The sequence below is a fragment of the Columba livia genome, chromosome W, assembly GCF_036013475.1.
Source record: "Columba livia isolate bColLiv1 breed racing homer chromosome W, bColLiv1.pat.W.v2, whole genome shotgun sequence".
In the NCBI taxonomy this organism is placed as follows: Eukaryota; Metazoa; Chordata; class Aves; order Columbiformes; family Columbidae; genus Columba; species Columba livia.
The window spans coordinates 4,862,678-4,876,178 of record NC_088641.1 but is presented as its reverse complement, the minus strand read 5'-3'; the positions used below and the strand labels follow the sequence as shown (position 1 = coordinate 4,876,178).

General features: G+C 43.1%; 1 protein-coding gene across 1 annotated transcript in view; it reads right to left on the bottom strand.

Annotated features, from left to right (window-relative positions):
* Positions 1-394: 394 nt before the first annotated feature.
* The window catches only part of LOC135577062 (tubulin-specific chaperone A-like), a 46,824-nt gene continuing 33,717 nt past the window's right edge, over positions 395-13,501 (bottom strand). Inside the window, exons 3-4 of the mRNA XM_065044715.1 lie at positions 4,608-4,694; positions 395-1,459 (exon numbers count right to left, since the gene is read on the bottom strand). Coding sequence (XP_064900787.1) covers positions 1,379-1,459; positions 4,608-4,694 — 168 coding nt within the window. The 3' untranslated portion in view covers positions 395-1,378. The remainder of the gene's footprint in view (positions 1,460-4,607; positions 4,695-13,501) is intronic.

Here is a 13,501-nt window from a genome sequence, read left to right as displayed (position 1 = left end):
CAGCTAAGGCAGGCTTTGTCTGCTCCAGTCACTGTTCCTAATGAAGGTTCATGGAAGAAACTGAATATGCAGATGTTCTCAGTAGCAGTTATTTTGCCCTGTGAACAGGGCAGTGTCTGTTGGCAGTTACATGCCCAGGACACAATGCTGGTAAGAAGATGCGCATATACTATTATGAAAACATAGTGTTGTCACAAACTGTTTTATCTCTTAGTGCTGTCTAATACTGGTCTGGGGTCACTTCAAAAGTAGGTCATTCTGCAGTCAATCAGAAATCTTGCAGTGTTGATAATCTGTCAGAGCAGTGCTTAAAAGGGATGGAGAAATAGACTTATTAAGTACATTGAGAGTAAGGTACACAAATATAGGTACTGAAACTGCAGTTTACCCAAACTCAGGCAAATTAACAACAAATTTTAATAAGAGTATTCAATATAGCATCACAGAAAAAGTATACTGTGCTTTGTGTTGCCTTTAAGGAACATGCCAAAAAAACTTTCAAACTAGAAAAACTAATGTAAAAAGCTTTCTTGTTCATCAGAGCTTACTCTTTGCTGTTTAGAGAAGCCATTCTGAAAGAACAGCAGCTTTTGTATATGTTTGGTCTTCCAGGCAGATTAAGCATTGTTCCCTTACCCATTAGTTCTCTTTCAGCTTCTGGGATTTAAGCCTTGTTCAAAGAAACTCACTTAAGCCAAGGCGATTTCAGAAAAAGCATTCAGTCCAGAACTTCTACCAGCAGATACAACTGACAACATACTAGTAATCTGCTAAATTCTGTTTCTTGAAAAAGTAACAGAATTTTGATCAATGGTAATTATGTGAATTGGGCTCTATGAATCAGCCCTAGGCAAACTGAGAAAGATCTTGAATCAGCTCTTAATTCTGTCTTGGGTCCAAAGATAAACAAGGAGTAATACTTGATAAAATTACAAAGAAATTGCATCACAGAAAAAAAGATGGGTGATGTCGAAGGGTCATTTCTTCTTTCAGTACAGACTGTTATGCTATAATGGCTTGAAATTATTTCAAATATAAGGTGCCTCTAAAGTATTTATTGGTCCCTCACATTCCTTACATAGCTAAACTTTCTTAGTCTGAATTGTTCAGATTAAGTTATGTGTATTAGCTATTACACTATTATGCTTACATTAAATAGGCTTAATTTTTTCCTTACTGAAAATGTTTCTGTTTTGTCTGAATATGGAACACAGAGATGTTTCAGAACATCTTTTATTTGATGCATCTTGCAGTTAGAGAAAGGCCAATTTGCATAAAGGGAACCTTAATTAGCAAGCCAACAATAGTAATAGAGCCATAGTCAAATCAAAGTATGGAATGGACCCAGTGCTAATGCATATAGAGTCCTGGAAAACTTCTAGGCTTCCAGCTTCACTGACTCTAGTATGGAACGTGCTTCTTTATAGTCTTCGGCTTCTTCCAATTCTTTTTCATTTTCCTGGAATTAAAAACAAAACTTTTGAGTACTTTGAAAATAATGGACATGGGATTAAATTTAAGAAGGAAACTATGAAAAAATGGATATATCATTATCGAAAACACTAGCTTTATATAATTCAAAGCACAGGTAATTTCTTTTGTCCTGCTTAAGGTTCAGGATAATGGCTGTCATGTATGAATAGATTTAACCTATGCATACCTTTATTTTGTTAAATAAATATTTAAAACCAAGGACAGCATAACTGGAACCAATAACAACAGAACTTAGAACAAGAGTACCATCAGGAAAAAGCTTAAGTAGAGACTGCCAAATGAAAAAACATACTAAGTTGATTTTAAGCATTGAGAGTGAGCTAAGAACAGAAAGCAACCTTTAAAGACTTCCAAATTCTTAATAAGAATACTAACTTCCCAAATTCCTCATTTTAACTTTGTACAGCATGGTATATGGATCAAAAAAGTGGGAGATCACGAGGATCTCGCCCCTTTTGCTTATGGCCAACATTAGGAGAGGACCTTGCTAGTCATCCCTGCGAACTGAGGCCTAATGACAGACTGAATCCAGCTCTGGGTGGCAGCAGAGTCCAATCCAGGACTTCGGGTGCCGGCTCTGCAGTTGCTGGGACTTTCAAGATTGGTTTTGTATATTTTGTATTATTTTCTCTATTTTATTAGTAGCATTAGCAAAACATTTTTAATTTTTCCAATTCTCTTCTCTCTGTCCTTCTTTCCCTCCGCATTGCCTGTCCTTAGTGGGAAGGGGGGAGAGGGAGGGGCTGAAGGGGGAAGGGGGGGGAGAGGAGGTTAACAATACATCTGCCATGGTTTTATTGTCACCCCGCAATCAAAACCCTTGACACCTCCTCAGAAGGGAATCGCCTACTAGAATTTCCCTTCTTCCTTTCTTATCGGAGGCAGTCTTGAGATGTGGAGTTAACCACCTCTCCTATTTGATCTTGTTCATGGGCCTTTCACCACATCATCGCCTACCTCATCTTCAAGATCCAGGGTCTCAAACTTATTATGGAGGGGCACCTGAGGAAGCAAAGCAGGTAGGGAGGGGGGTTGCCCGTGGCGCTGAACTGGAACTCACTTCCAACCCTCGTCAACTTTTTGGTCCCCTGCCTCTGCCCGACAGCAACAGGGCAGGGGCTGTCTTGGGTCTTCCCCCTCTGCCCAACAATGCAGGGGGTCCATCACCTTTTGGGGGGTATCTCCCTGGGACCTTGTTTACTGGCATGCTAGGGAGTTACTCCACCAGTCGATCTCCTTTTCACACTCCCTGATGGACCTCAGTCCCTCGACTTCCTCCTTAAGTTTCATGACCATGCTGAGCAGATCTTGCACCTGCTCACACCTCATGCAGGTGGAATGCTGGCCTACCTCCCCCAGCAGCAGCAGGCTCTGGCACTCCCTGCAGCCAGAGACCTGAACAGCCATGGTTCGGGGCAGGTGCTCCATCTGTGTCACCACAGTCGTTTTATGACTGGCTCTCTTTCTGGAGGAGACCATGGTTAGCAGCAGTCTGGGACACTGGCAATAGGTGAGAGGGTCTAACAAGCAAGGAGTGACAACCTCTGCACCTTGCTGCATGAGCTACCACACCCGCTGCTACAGCACAGTGTGGGTGGTACTCACTCACTTCACAAGCTGGTTGCCCCTCCCAGCGCCTGGTGGGCATCAACACATCGCTGCCCTCTTGAAGGTTTTTTCAAGGTGAGGGGCGGGGTTGTGATCACCGTCACCATGGTAACGCCCATGCCACCTCAGCTGCTCTCACAAGGGCTGCCAGGTGCTTCTGGGTCGTGAAATTGAAACCCAAGGAACCAAAAAACCCTCCTGTACCTTGGGATCTGCTGAAACAGCTCTGGTTTAGCTGGCTCCAATCAGCTGACCTTGGGGACTGAGTGCTAGTTTTGCATTTCAACCTTTTTTAAATCTCCCACCATCACCGTGGTAATGCCCACGCAACGTCAGCCGCTCTCACAAGGGCTGCCAGGTGCTTCCGGGTTGCAAAATTAAAACCCAAGGAACCGAAAAACCCTGCTGTACCTTGGGATCTGCTGAAATGGCTCCAGCTTAGCTGGTTCCGATCAGCTGACCTTTCTGATCATATAACTATCACAGGAATTCAGAGTCCATTCTAACATTCAGTATTTAAGTGTGTCCTGGTTTTGTTAAAAAAGAGCCCAGTTTCTCTTTTAGTGAATTTTCCTTTCAGCTAGGTTCTTCTAAGTAACTGCACTTTTCTAAATTTGGCTGCATGTTTTTGTAGACAGGAGCTGATAACAGAAGCAATGGAATGCAAAAGAGCCCCAGGTTTAGATGTAATGCTATGACAGCCAAGGATACTGATAAATTGTGCACGTCCCATAAGTGAGAGGGGTGTATTTGCAAGGAGGGGTGAACTGAACAGGTAACTAAAATTGACCAACTAAGTATTCCATCCCATCCACGTCATACACCCTATAAAAGTGGGAGATCATGAGGGTCTCGCTCTTCTTCAACCGTGGCCAGCATCTGGAGAGGACCCTACATGCTGTCCCTGCGATCCGAGGCCTGGTTCCAGACCCTGCAACCCTGAACCCAGTTCCGGTTTGCTGTGAAGTCCAGCCCAGGACTTCCGGGTGCCTGCCCTGCAGCCGCCAGAGCAGCTCCAGCTCCGCAGCAGCCACGGCTGTGCTGCCCCAGGAAATTCAAGATTGGTTTTGTATATTTTGTATTATTTTCTCTATTCATTATTAGCATTAGTAAAGCATTTTAAACTTTTCCCAACTTGCAAGTCTTTCTCCCTTTTCCTCCTATTACCTTTCCTTAGTGTGTGTGGGGGGTAACAGAGAGCATCTACCACGGTTTATTGTTGCCCTGCAGTAAATGGTGACAAAGTATATGTTGACTATGCACTCCCTTAAAGACAGCTTCTAATATTCTAACACACACAGTTTTCATAGACTAAAGACCAAATCTGCGAAGACAGTTATCTAAAATGAAATATTGGTATGTTATAGGATGCTAGTCTTGGGACCTATGAAAAGTAATTCTTCAGTTCTGTTATGCTGCAATTGCACTACAGGTGAGCACGTTTATCCAAGTTCATCAAGGAACAGCAGCATTTCTTGATCAGTGGATTTTGGTGCTATACTTACTAGTAGTTGAGTAAGATCTGCATATGCAACTTCTAATCTGCGCTGGCAGTCTGGAATCATCATTCGTGACTCTTGTAAGATCTCAATCTATGAAAATTAGAAGCCAATGAAATGAGAATGTATTCCAGATAGGAACGTTATTTTTTAAGATAAGTCTTTACTCTGAAAAATCAGTAGTCCAGTCATCATCTAGGAACTTCAGAACAGTGGCACCTATTTTCTGAACAGGCTTTTTAATTAAAAGACACGCTTAGCATAATTACTTAAAACTCTGTTAATTTAAAGGACACTTCCATTTACTTTGTGCTTAATTAAAGCATAAAAGAGTATTTACAATTTTTTTTTCATTAGAAAAAGGTACTGCCTGGTAAGCTTTCCATACAGCATTTGTTAAAAAGGCTATTTAAAACAAACTTTCTCCTGTTGTTGTGAAGCAGCTTCATCCAAAATGGGATCAGCTGGTTATATAAATATCTCCTGCATCTTTTGAGTAATAAAGAAAAACAGTGTTCAGATAATACAACATAGAGATAATTACTGCATGGAAAAAGTTATTGATCACATTGTATGCACACTGCAGGAAGATCTGACTGAAAGAGACAGGTAAAGAAAAATGAAAAGCAAAGACCAGCAGGCTCATATTTTTTATGCTTATCATTACTTATCCTTGTGCTTCATTTTAGGAGAAAGATTATTCTCACCATGCACTTTGAACAAAATTACTAAACTGGAACCCCACCGAATCTGAACATCCTGCCTCCTCCTACAGAAAAATTCAGATTTATACAAGGGAACATTTATTTCATGGAACATTTCTGGATCCAAACTCCAACCACTGAGAAGAAAAGGTGTGCAGAGTTGTTCAATTACATTAAATCTATTTAGAAATGAAAATAGGTTAGATATCTAAGTATGAAACCTCTTCTGCATTTAGGATAACCTGCAACAGAAAGCTTTCACTTTAAATGGCTTACTTCATTCTGTCATTCCTATGTTATATTCTTTCAGGATTAATGCTGGTATACTGAAGGGAACATTGTAATCACAAAAGGGAAGATAAGCTATGGCTAAGAATGCGTTTATGCATACAGGAAGGCCTTTTGTAGTACAACATGATCATCATTCCTAGGTGTTATATGCTTAAGTTCTTAGTTCAAGTCATTTTTTAGATAAAGGGTTTAAAAACTTTGTTTTCATTACCTTTCAGAGAGTCTAGTGCAAAACGTGTCTACTTTGATGAAACAAAGATGGGTGACAAATGTTTAAAAAAGTTAAGCACCCCAAAGTTCTAGTTCTCATCAGTATTATCACTTTCTTTTAAGCATTCAGCATTGGACTGTGTCAAAAATAAGATTAGTCGGTCTGCATGTTACACTTTCAGCAGTGAATGAATAAAGGTTTGTAACTTCTATGACATAAGGTATGCCATGAGGTTATGACTTCTGCTTTATGTACTACAGCTTTGTTCTACAAAGAATACCTACAGGAGTGAGAATATCCAGTAATGACTTCCATGGGTTAGTATCGCTAAACCGCTGTGTGTTGTAAAGCTGGTGAATGATATCACAGAATCATAGAATGTTAGGGATTGGAAGGGACCTCAAAAGATATCTAGTCCAATCCCCCTGCCAGAGCAGGAACACCTAGATGAGGTTACACAGGAAGGCGTCCAGGCGGGTTTTCATTGTCTCCAGAGTAGGAGACTCCACAACCCCCCTGGGCAGCCTGTTCCAGTGTTCTGTCAGCCTCACTGTGAAGAAGTTTCTTCTCAAATTTAAGTGGAACCTCCTGTGCTCGTTTATATCCATTGCCCCTCATCCTATCATTGGTTGTCACCAAGAAGAGCCTGGCTCCATCCTCATGACACTTGCCCTTTACATATTTATAAACATTAATGAGGTCACCCCTCAGTCTCCTTCAGGCTAAAGAGACCCAGCTCCCTCAGCCTTTCCTCATAAGGGAAATGCTCCACTCCCTTAATCATCTTCATGGCTCTAAAAGTAGCATGAAAATTAGTAACTTATTTGAGATATGCCACTCCATAAGTGATCTGGGAAGGCATATAAGCTGTAGTCCTGGCTGCTGTAAGGAAAGAACAAAACTACTCTGTTCAAAACAGAATTTGACTGAGATCCAAAGGGGTACCTGAGTTTTATTTACATTTGCCTGCAGTTATGCAATAATAAATAATAAACAGAAGATAAATCTTTTAACTACATTCAGTAGCTGCAAACAGTTGGAGATTAGAACAGGAATTTTGTGGAACCAAGATTATTAATTGATTACTGAACTACCTATACAAACTTTGATAGCTTCTACATAAAACACTTTTTTCCAAAATAATCACAGATGGACCATTTACTGTTTCAATTGTATATAATAAAGCAAAGTCAAAAGCTCAAATAATTAGTTAAGTTTTAGGACTGGAATTTTTAAGAAGTGTTTGCTTTCCAAATTCTATCAAAATGTAAACAGCAGCCCTCTCCTCTCCCCCCCCACATTCTAGAAACTTTGTGACTAAATTCTAAGGAGTTTAAATTATAAGCAGGTCACAGAGGAAGTTATTACATGAAACTGATCTAACTTGTAAAGAATCATAAATATCTGCAAGGTTTCTATGAATTACAATGCCAAATACAAGTATTAAAAAACTGGAGTAACTAAAGTACATCTAAATAAAGTGTTAAGACAAAAGCAATAAGGCACAAAAGTATGTACAGAGAGAAACAAATTGAATTTGTTGTCAGTAAGTGGATGTAGGAAGAGCTACTGTGGCTAGTGAGGATGATGCCCTTATTCCTTTAAGTGTACTGAAAAATCCAGTTAAACAAATATCTTCAAAGAACCACATTTCTTGTCAGTTGTCTTCAGGACTGAAGGTATTTCTACTAAGGGAGCATCTAGATATCTGGCATCTCTCAAGAGAAAGCAGTCTGTTCAGATGTGATAGAGCTCTCTAACTGTTGGGGTTGTAGATAGCCTATTTGCTAAACATGATGTGGATTTTTTTTCAAATTGGTACAGATGTCAAAGAACTAGTGTGCATAATGCACTATCAGTAGCCTTCAATCTGTTTTCCATAAATTCCAGATTGCGGTGACAGATAAAGCAAAACTGGAAACAGGCCAAATAGATGCAAACACACTTATCCACCTACCAGCTTCTTAAGTGCAAGGGTACCATAACAAAAATCAGACAATTATTTTACACATTCCAAATAAGCACAAAGGCCAAACACAACTCTATGAGAAACAGCTGAGCTGAGGAGGTAATGCCTGAGGCTTTAAACAAAAGCAACTTTGATTTTAGGAGGTCCCACAATAAACATTCAAAGTCAGTATTTCAACTTATCTAGGCAGATCAGAGCTGCTCAGATGATGCAGATTCTCTATTTTTTGTCTCACCCAAGCACTTATATTCAATCAATTTTTTGATAATTTAAGAATACAAATAAATATTACTGTTTATGAGTTTTGATACAAAGTATTCTCCAACAGGAAACAATCCTGCTCAGCCTAACTGACATGTATTATATAATAGTGACAACAGTTTTATCAGCTTCAAAAAGATGGAAGCAGAGTTTGGTGTTTTTTTGAGGACTGTTTAGTTTTCCATGGGTTTTTTTTGTTTGTTTGTTTGGGGTTTTTTTGGTGGGTTTTTTTGGTTGTTGTTTTTGTTTTGTTTTTTCAGATGACCCACGACTTAACAAGAGATTTAGAGATGTACAGACCCAAAAATACTTTGAAAACAAGAAGAAGAAAACCTCCATAGGATGCTCTGTCATTCCTTGATCTTAAGAAGGACAACCTAATAAATTACAGGGTCACAGCATATGGTGACAGTATTGTTTTATATGACAAGAATGGTGTTTTAACCAGAAAAGACAGGCTAAGAAAAATTAGAAATGCAAGTGAGTTATATATGTATAAAAATTATATACACACACGAATATTTATTTACATTTTTAAATACTGCCTCCGTGTGGGAATAACGGATGATCAGTGTGGCAGTTGCACATCCCCCTGAGATCTGGAGCCTTCACTGAGGCAGTTGATGGCTCTTTAGCACTTTTTGTGCTCCACTGTGCCTGTCCCCATGTACACACCTAGGGTGGTACCAAGGGCAGGGTGACTTCACCTCCATCAGCTGGTGTGGCAGGAGAGGTGGGACCCTCGGACAATTGACAGGGTCCTTAATGGGACCCTGAATCATTTGACAGGGTCATTAACAAAGGAGGTGGTCAGAGTAGCTGCAAAGCTTCTGGACTATGTTGTAATGACCACAGCCAGATCTAACCAGACTAAAAAATGGGGTCCCCGCCAAAGGCCCCCTTTGAGTGGTCTTCTTGAAGCAGCGGGTCTGTAAACTGGAGCCCTCTACTTAGACTGGGACGCCGTCTAAGGAGATTTCCCAGGATTGATAGCGCCTCACCTCCTCGTTTGGGTGAGTGGTCGTTTACTGGATATATCCTTGAATGAGTCCTTGCCTAACTAGGCAAGTGTAAGCCCTCGCATAACCCAGGCGAGTGATTATTTCTTGTGAGTACCCTGGAGTCAGAGGGCTCTGGTTTTGTTTCTTGTAGTGTATGCGTGCATGTTGTGGATCCTCATTATTCTTATGTTGTTTTACCCCAATAATCTCCTCAACTGATATTCAAACCTGTATTTTATGTTGTCGGAATGATAACTAATTGTATAAACCATGTTCCTAGTCGGTTTCCTTGCTACACTTTTCCAGCTAGAATGAAGTCTGTTTTGGAACTTGTTGTCTGCCTAAAACTGACTTTGGGGTGCCTCCCTGACATTTTAAATTGGCGTAGTCGGCAGGATTTCAGCCCAGGTTAATACACGTGCAGGTGGATTTCGGGGGTTCTGCTTGTTAACAGTCTATAGCCTCCTGAATTCTCTCTCTGAGGGACTGGACGTGTATTTTTAAAGTGTCCAGCAGACCTCTGATAAGCGGCCGAAGGTGGGTCGGATTTATCAGGGCAGCCATGGGGATTCCTTTGCTGCCCTCTCTCATACATTGCCTATATACAAGCAGCCTTTTGAACGCCCTTGGCCAGCTCCGACAAGCCTCTTATCCTAATGGTGACAGGCTCCCCATGTTCCTTGGGATCCACACTGCCTACCCAGTAAGCCACATGAGATGTTACGGGCTGATAACCATCTGGACCATCACTTAAAAACACACCAGGCCCCCAAAAGCCCGCAGCTTCTTCATTACTCAATAATATTCAATCGTCCCCCATAAGTGAAACACACCAAAGATATTCAGTTTCTGTTTCGCCCGGCTTGCGTGAAAATTTAGCTTGCAAGTCGCCGAGCTCAGGTCCCGTCCATGGGGTGGTACAAACAGCAGTACGGGGGTGTCCACCCCATGGACCTGTACATGTCTCAGATTTAATGAGAGGTCGTACATCCTTTGTCTCCACCTCCTCTTCATCAACACTGTTTTCAGAATCTCCCCAGATATCCCCATCCCAGTCTAAGGGGAGGGTTCCAGTTCACAGATCCGCTGCTCCAAGATGACCACTCAAAGGGGACCTTCGGTGGGGACCCTGTTTTATAGTCTGGTCAGATCTGGCTGTGGGCATTACAACATAGTCCAGAAGCTTTGCAGCTACTCTGGGCACCTCCTTTGTTAACGACCCTGTCAATTGACTCAGGTCCTATTAAGGACCCTGTCAATTGACCGAGGGTCCCACCCCTCCTGCTCCACCAGCTGGTGGAGGTGAAGTCACCCTGCCCTGGGGTAAGGAAGGATGTGACTATCAGCACCTTGGTACCACCCTAGGTGCGTACGTGGGGACAGACACAGTGGGGCACAAAAAGTGCTAAAGAGCCATCAACTGCCCCACTGAAGGCTCCGGATCGCAGGGGGATGTGCAACTGCCACAGTCAGCAATGAGAATTTTAAGTACACTCAAGCAACTGCAGCTGGGGTGTAGAAAAACACATAAATCCCAAGTAGAACCTCTGTATTTAGATAACAGGCCTGTGAAAAAAGTCTTACAGGAACCTTATAATACATTATTGAAATTCCTTTATGCAAAGATCAAAGCAGTGTGGTAAACTGCACCTGTGTGAATCCCTATATACAGGCTGAAATGAGCAGGCTCACTGATCTTCACCAAGTGTAGTGGCAGAGCCCCCCCCCCCACCCCGGGGGGATGGGGTTGTTGCCAGCCTGGCTGAGAGGCGAAGCCAGAGACAAACAACATTTTGGTGACCCCGACATGATACTTTGTATCGAAGCAAGACTGCAGGAAGTGAAAAAGCAAGGAAAGCAACCTGGATGGCGAGGTCAGCCGGGCGCTCGAAAAATAGCGGAAAGTAGATCTACAGGGAATCACGTGGCATGGGAAATGCGGCATCCGCGGAAGAAAAAATAATAGCGAAAAGTATTCTGCAGCTGGCTGCACGAACAGGAAGATTTTTGTAAAAAGACACGGTGGAGTGTCTTTTACTATTCGCCCAGCGGAAGGGGTGTGTCCGATCGACGGACGAATTTTTTTCTCCCGGTACATGGGAGGACATAGGGACTAAACTATGGGAAGCGGTCACAGGGGGAGCCGTGAGGCTTGCAACCTCGCCGGACCATGGCGGGAGGTCAGGCAGCTGATGGAGGAAGTCTCAAGGGAGCTGGAGGTGTGTGCCGTCCCCCCGGAGCCGCCCGCCGCGAGCTGCCCCCTCTCTGAGAACTCCGAAAAATCAATACCGCTGGTATGTCCCATATCAGATTTGGAATTCTGGAGCGGAGAGCAAATTATACCCTCTGCACTCTTTGAGCCATTGCCTGCCTCCGACGATGAATGGCAACAACCAGCAAGTTTCAACAAGCCAGGACAAGTTAATCCAGCTGACGTGCCTTTGCCGGAAGACCCGATGGAGTACCAGGATGGAGCACCGCAGAATCGCCCTGACTTCCAGAAGGAGAGCCACGTGCAGAGCCTGAAGGACTTACTGAGATGGCAAGAGAGCCAGATGCAAGAAGTTCTAAAAGCTATGAAGCAACTAGATGGCGGTAACAGTAAAACTTCACAGTTAATAGCATATAAAAAGGCGTCAGATGCAATTAAGGACGTGTTGGAGGCAATTGGCAGGGAGTGTGAAAAACGGGGAAAACAGGAACGGGAGGGGGCGGAATTGGACCTCACTCCTGAGGAGCACCGTATTAAAAGGGAGCGAATACAAAAATGGGCTAGACAATGTGTTGAAGATGGGATGTGGTCTGTAAGAGAAGCAGATGAATATTTGAGAGCGCGATATGGAAAAGGGCTGGAGACTGGGTTAGCAGATCAGTTTGCAAATATGCGTCGACTTACTGATCCACAGGGAAACCCAAGGGAATTGTATAGCAGTGACAGTAATGATAATTTGGGTGCTGCCCCTGTGCATCAGGGTAGAGATATTCCTCGAGATCATTCTTATAATGCAGGGCAACGCTGGCAAGGGGTAATCAGAGATGCAACCACTGAAGGGATGTTACCTGGTAGTATTACAGCAATGCCAGCGCACATAGATAACAGAGGACAAAGGCAGTGGTCGCCCTTTCATTGGAAAATGGTTAAGCAATTGCAAAATGCAGTTATGCAATACGGTATGGATAATAAGCATGTGATGCAGCTAACAAACTCATTTTTCAAGCGGCAAGTACTAACTCCAACAGACATTAAGGCATGGATGGAGTTATTGCTTCCCCCAACAGGGTATTTGCTGTTCTTGGACAAGTGGCAGAGGAAGGTGGAATTGGCAGTATTAGAAAATGCTCATTTACCAGCTGATGATCCATTGCGATTACCTAGCATGGACCAATTACTGGGTCGTGGACAATATGCGGATGGTGCCACTCAGGCAGCACTTCATCCAAGGATTTTGTAGCAAACACAAGGGCTTGCCCTGGTGGCAGTGAAAGAATTGCCAAATATAGGTAACCCTGTGCCATCCTATTCTACAATAAAGCAGGATCCTGGGGAACCCTATATGAAGTTTGTGGACCACTTAAAAGAAGCTATAGATGCCTCTCCTAACCTGACTCCAGAGGCAAAAGCTGCTGTGGGGAAAGATTTGGCCATGATGAATGCAAACACCCAATGCCAACAGATATTAGCCAGTTTGGGAAAAACTGCTTCTTTGGCAGAGATGGTGCAAGCTTGTACATGGGTACCGATTATGCAACAGGAGGTAGAAAAGCCAAAAATACATGCTCGAGCCCACGCTGCGGCCTTGGCTGCAGCACTTAAGCCTGCAATGAAAGGCCAAAGCCCTTCTTCTCTTGGCCTAGCATGTTTTACTTGCAGACAGACAGGACATCTTAAAAGAAATTGCCCTCAGTAAGCTCGGAGATGAGGACCTAGTAATGGCACTAGTCAGTCGCCAGCTCCCCTCAATTATTCGCACTTCAATGGCATGTGCAGTCGGTGTGATAAATATGGACACCGAGCAGTGGAGTGTCGATCAAAATTTAAAAAAGATGGGACACCACTGCCGGGAAACGGGAGGGCCAGCGCCAGGGGCTGGGGCGCGATGACACCACAATACCAGCCGAGAGGGGGAACAGCCATAGTTGCTTGTCCGAGCTCAGGGCAGCAACCTCAGAAAGAGCAGGCGTCGATCTGGCCGTGGGAACAGACATCACAATAACGGACCAGTCTGTACATGTAGTTCCATCTACAGTAACGAGGCCCCTAGGGTATGGATTGAGTGCACTTTTAATAGGTCATTCTTCTGCTTCAAGACAGGGATTGTTTGTTTTGCCTGGATTAATAGACTCTGATTATGTTGGACCCATAGGCATTATGTTGCAAGTCTTAACACCCCCTGTGACTATTAAACAGGGAACCCGTATAGCGCAATTGGTACCCTTTAGAGCATGTGTCCCAAAGGCTTTAG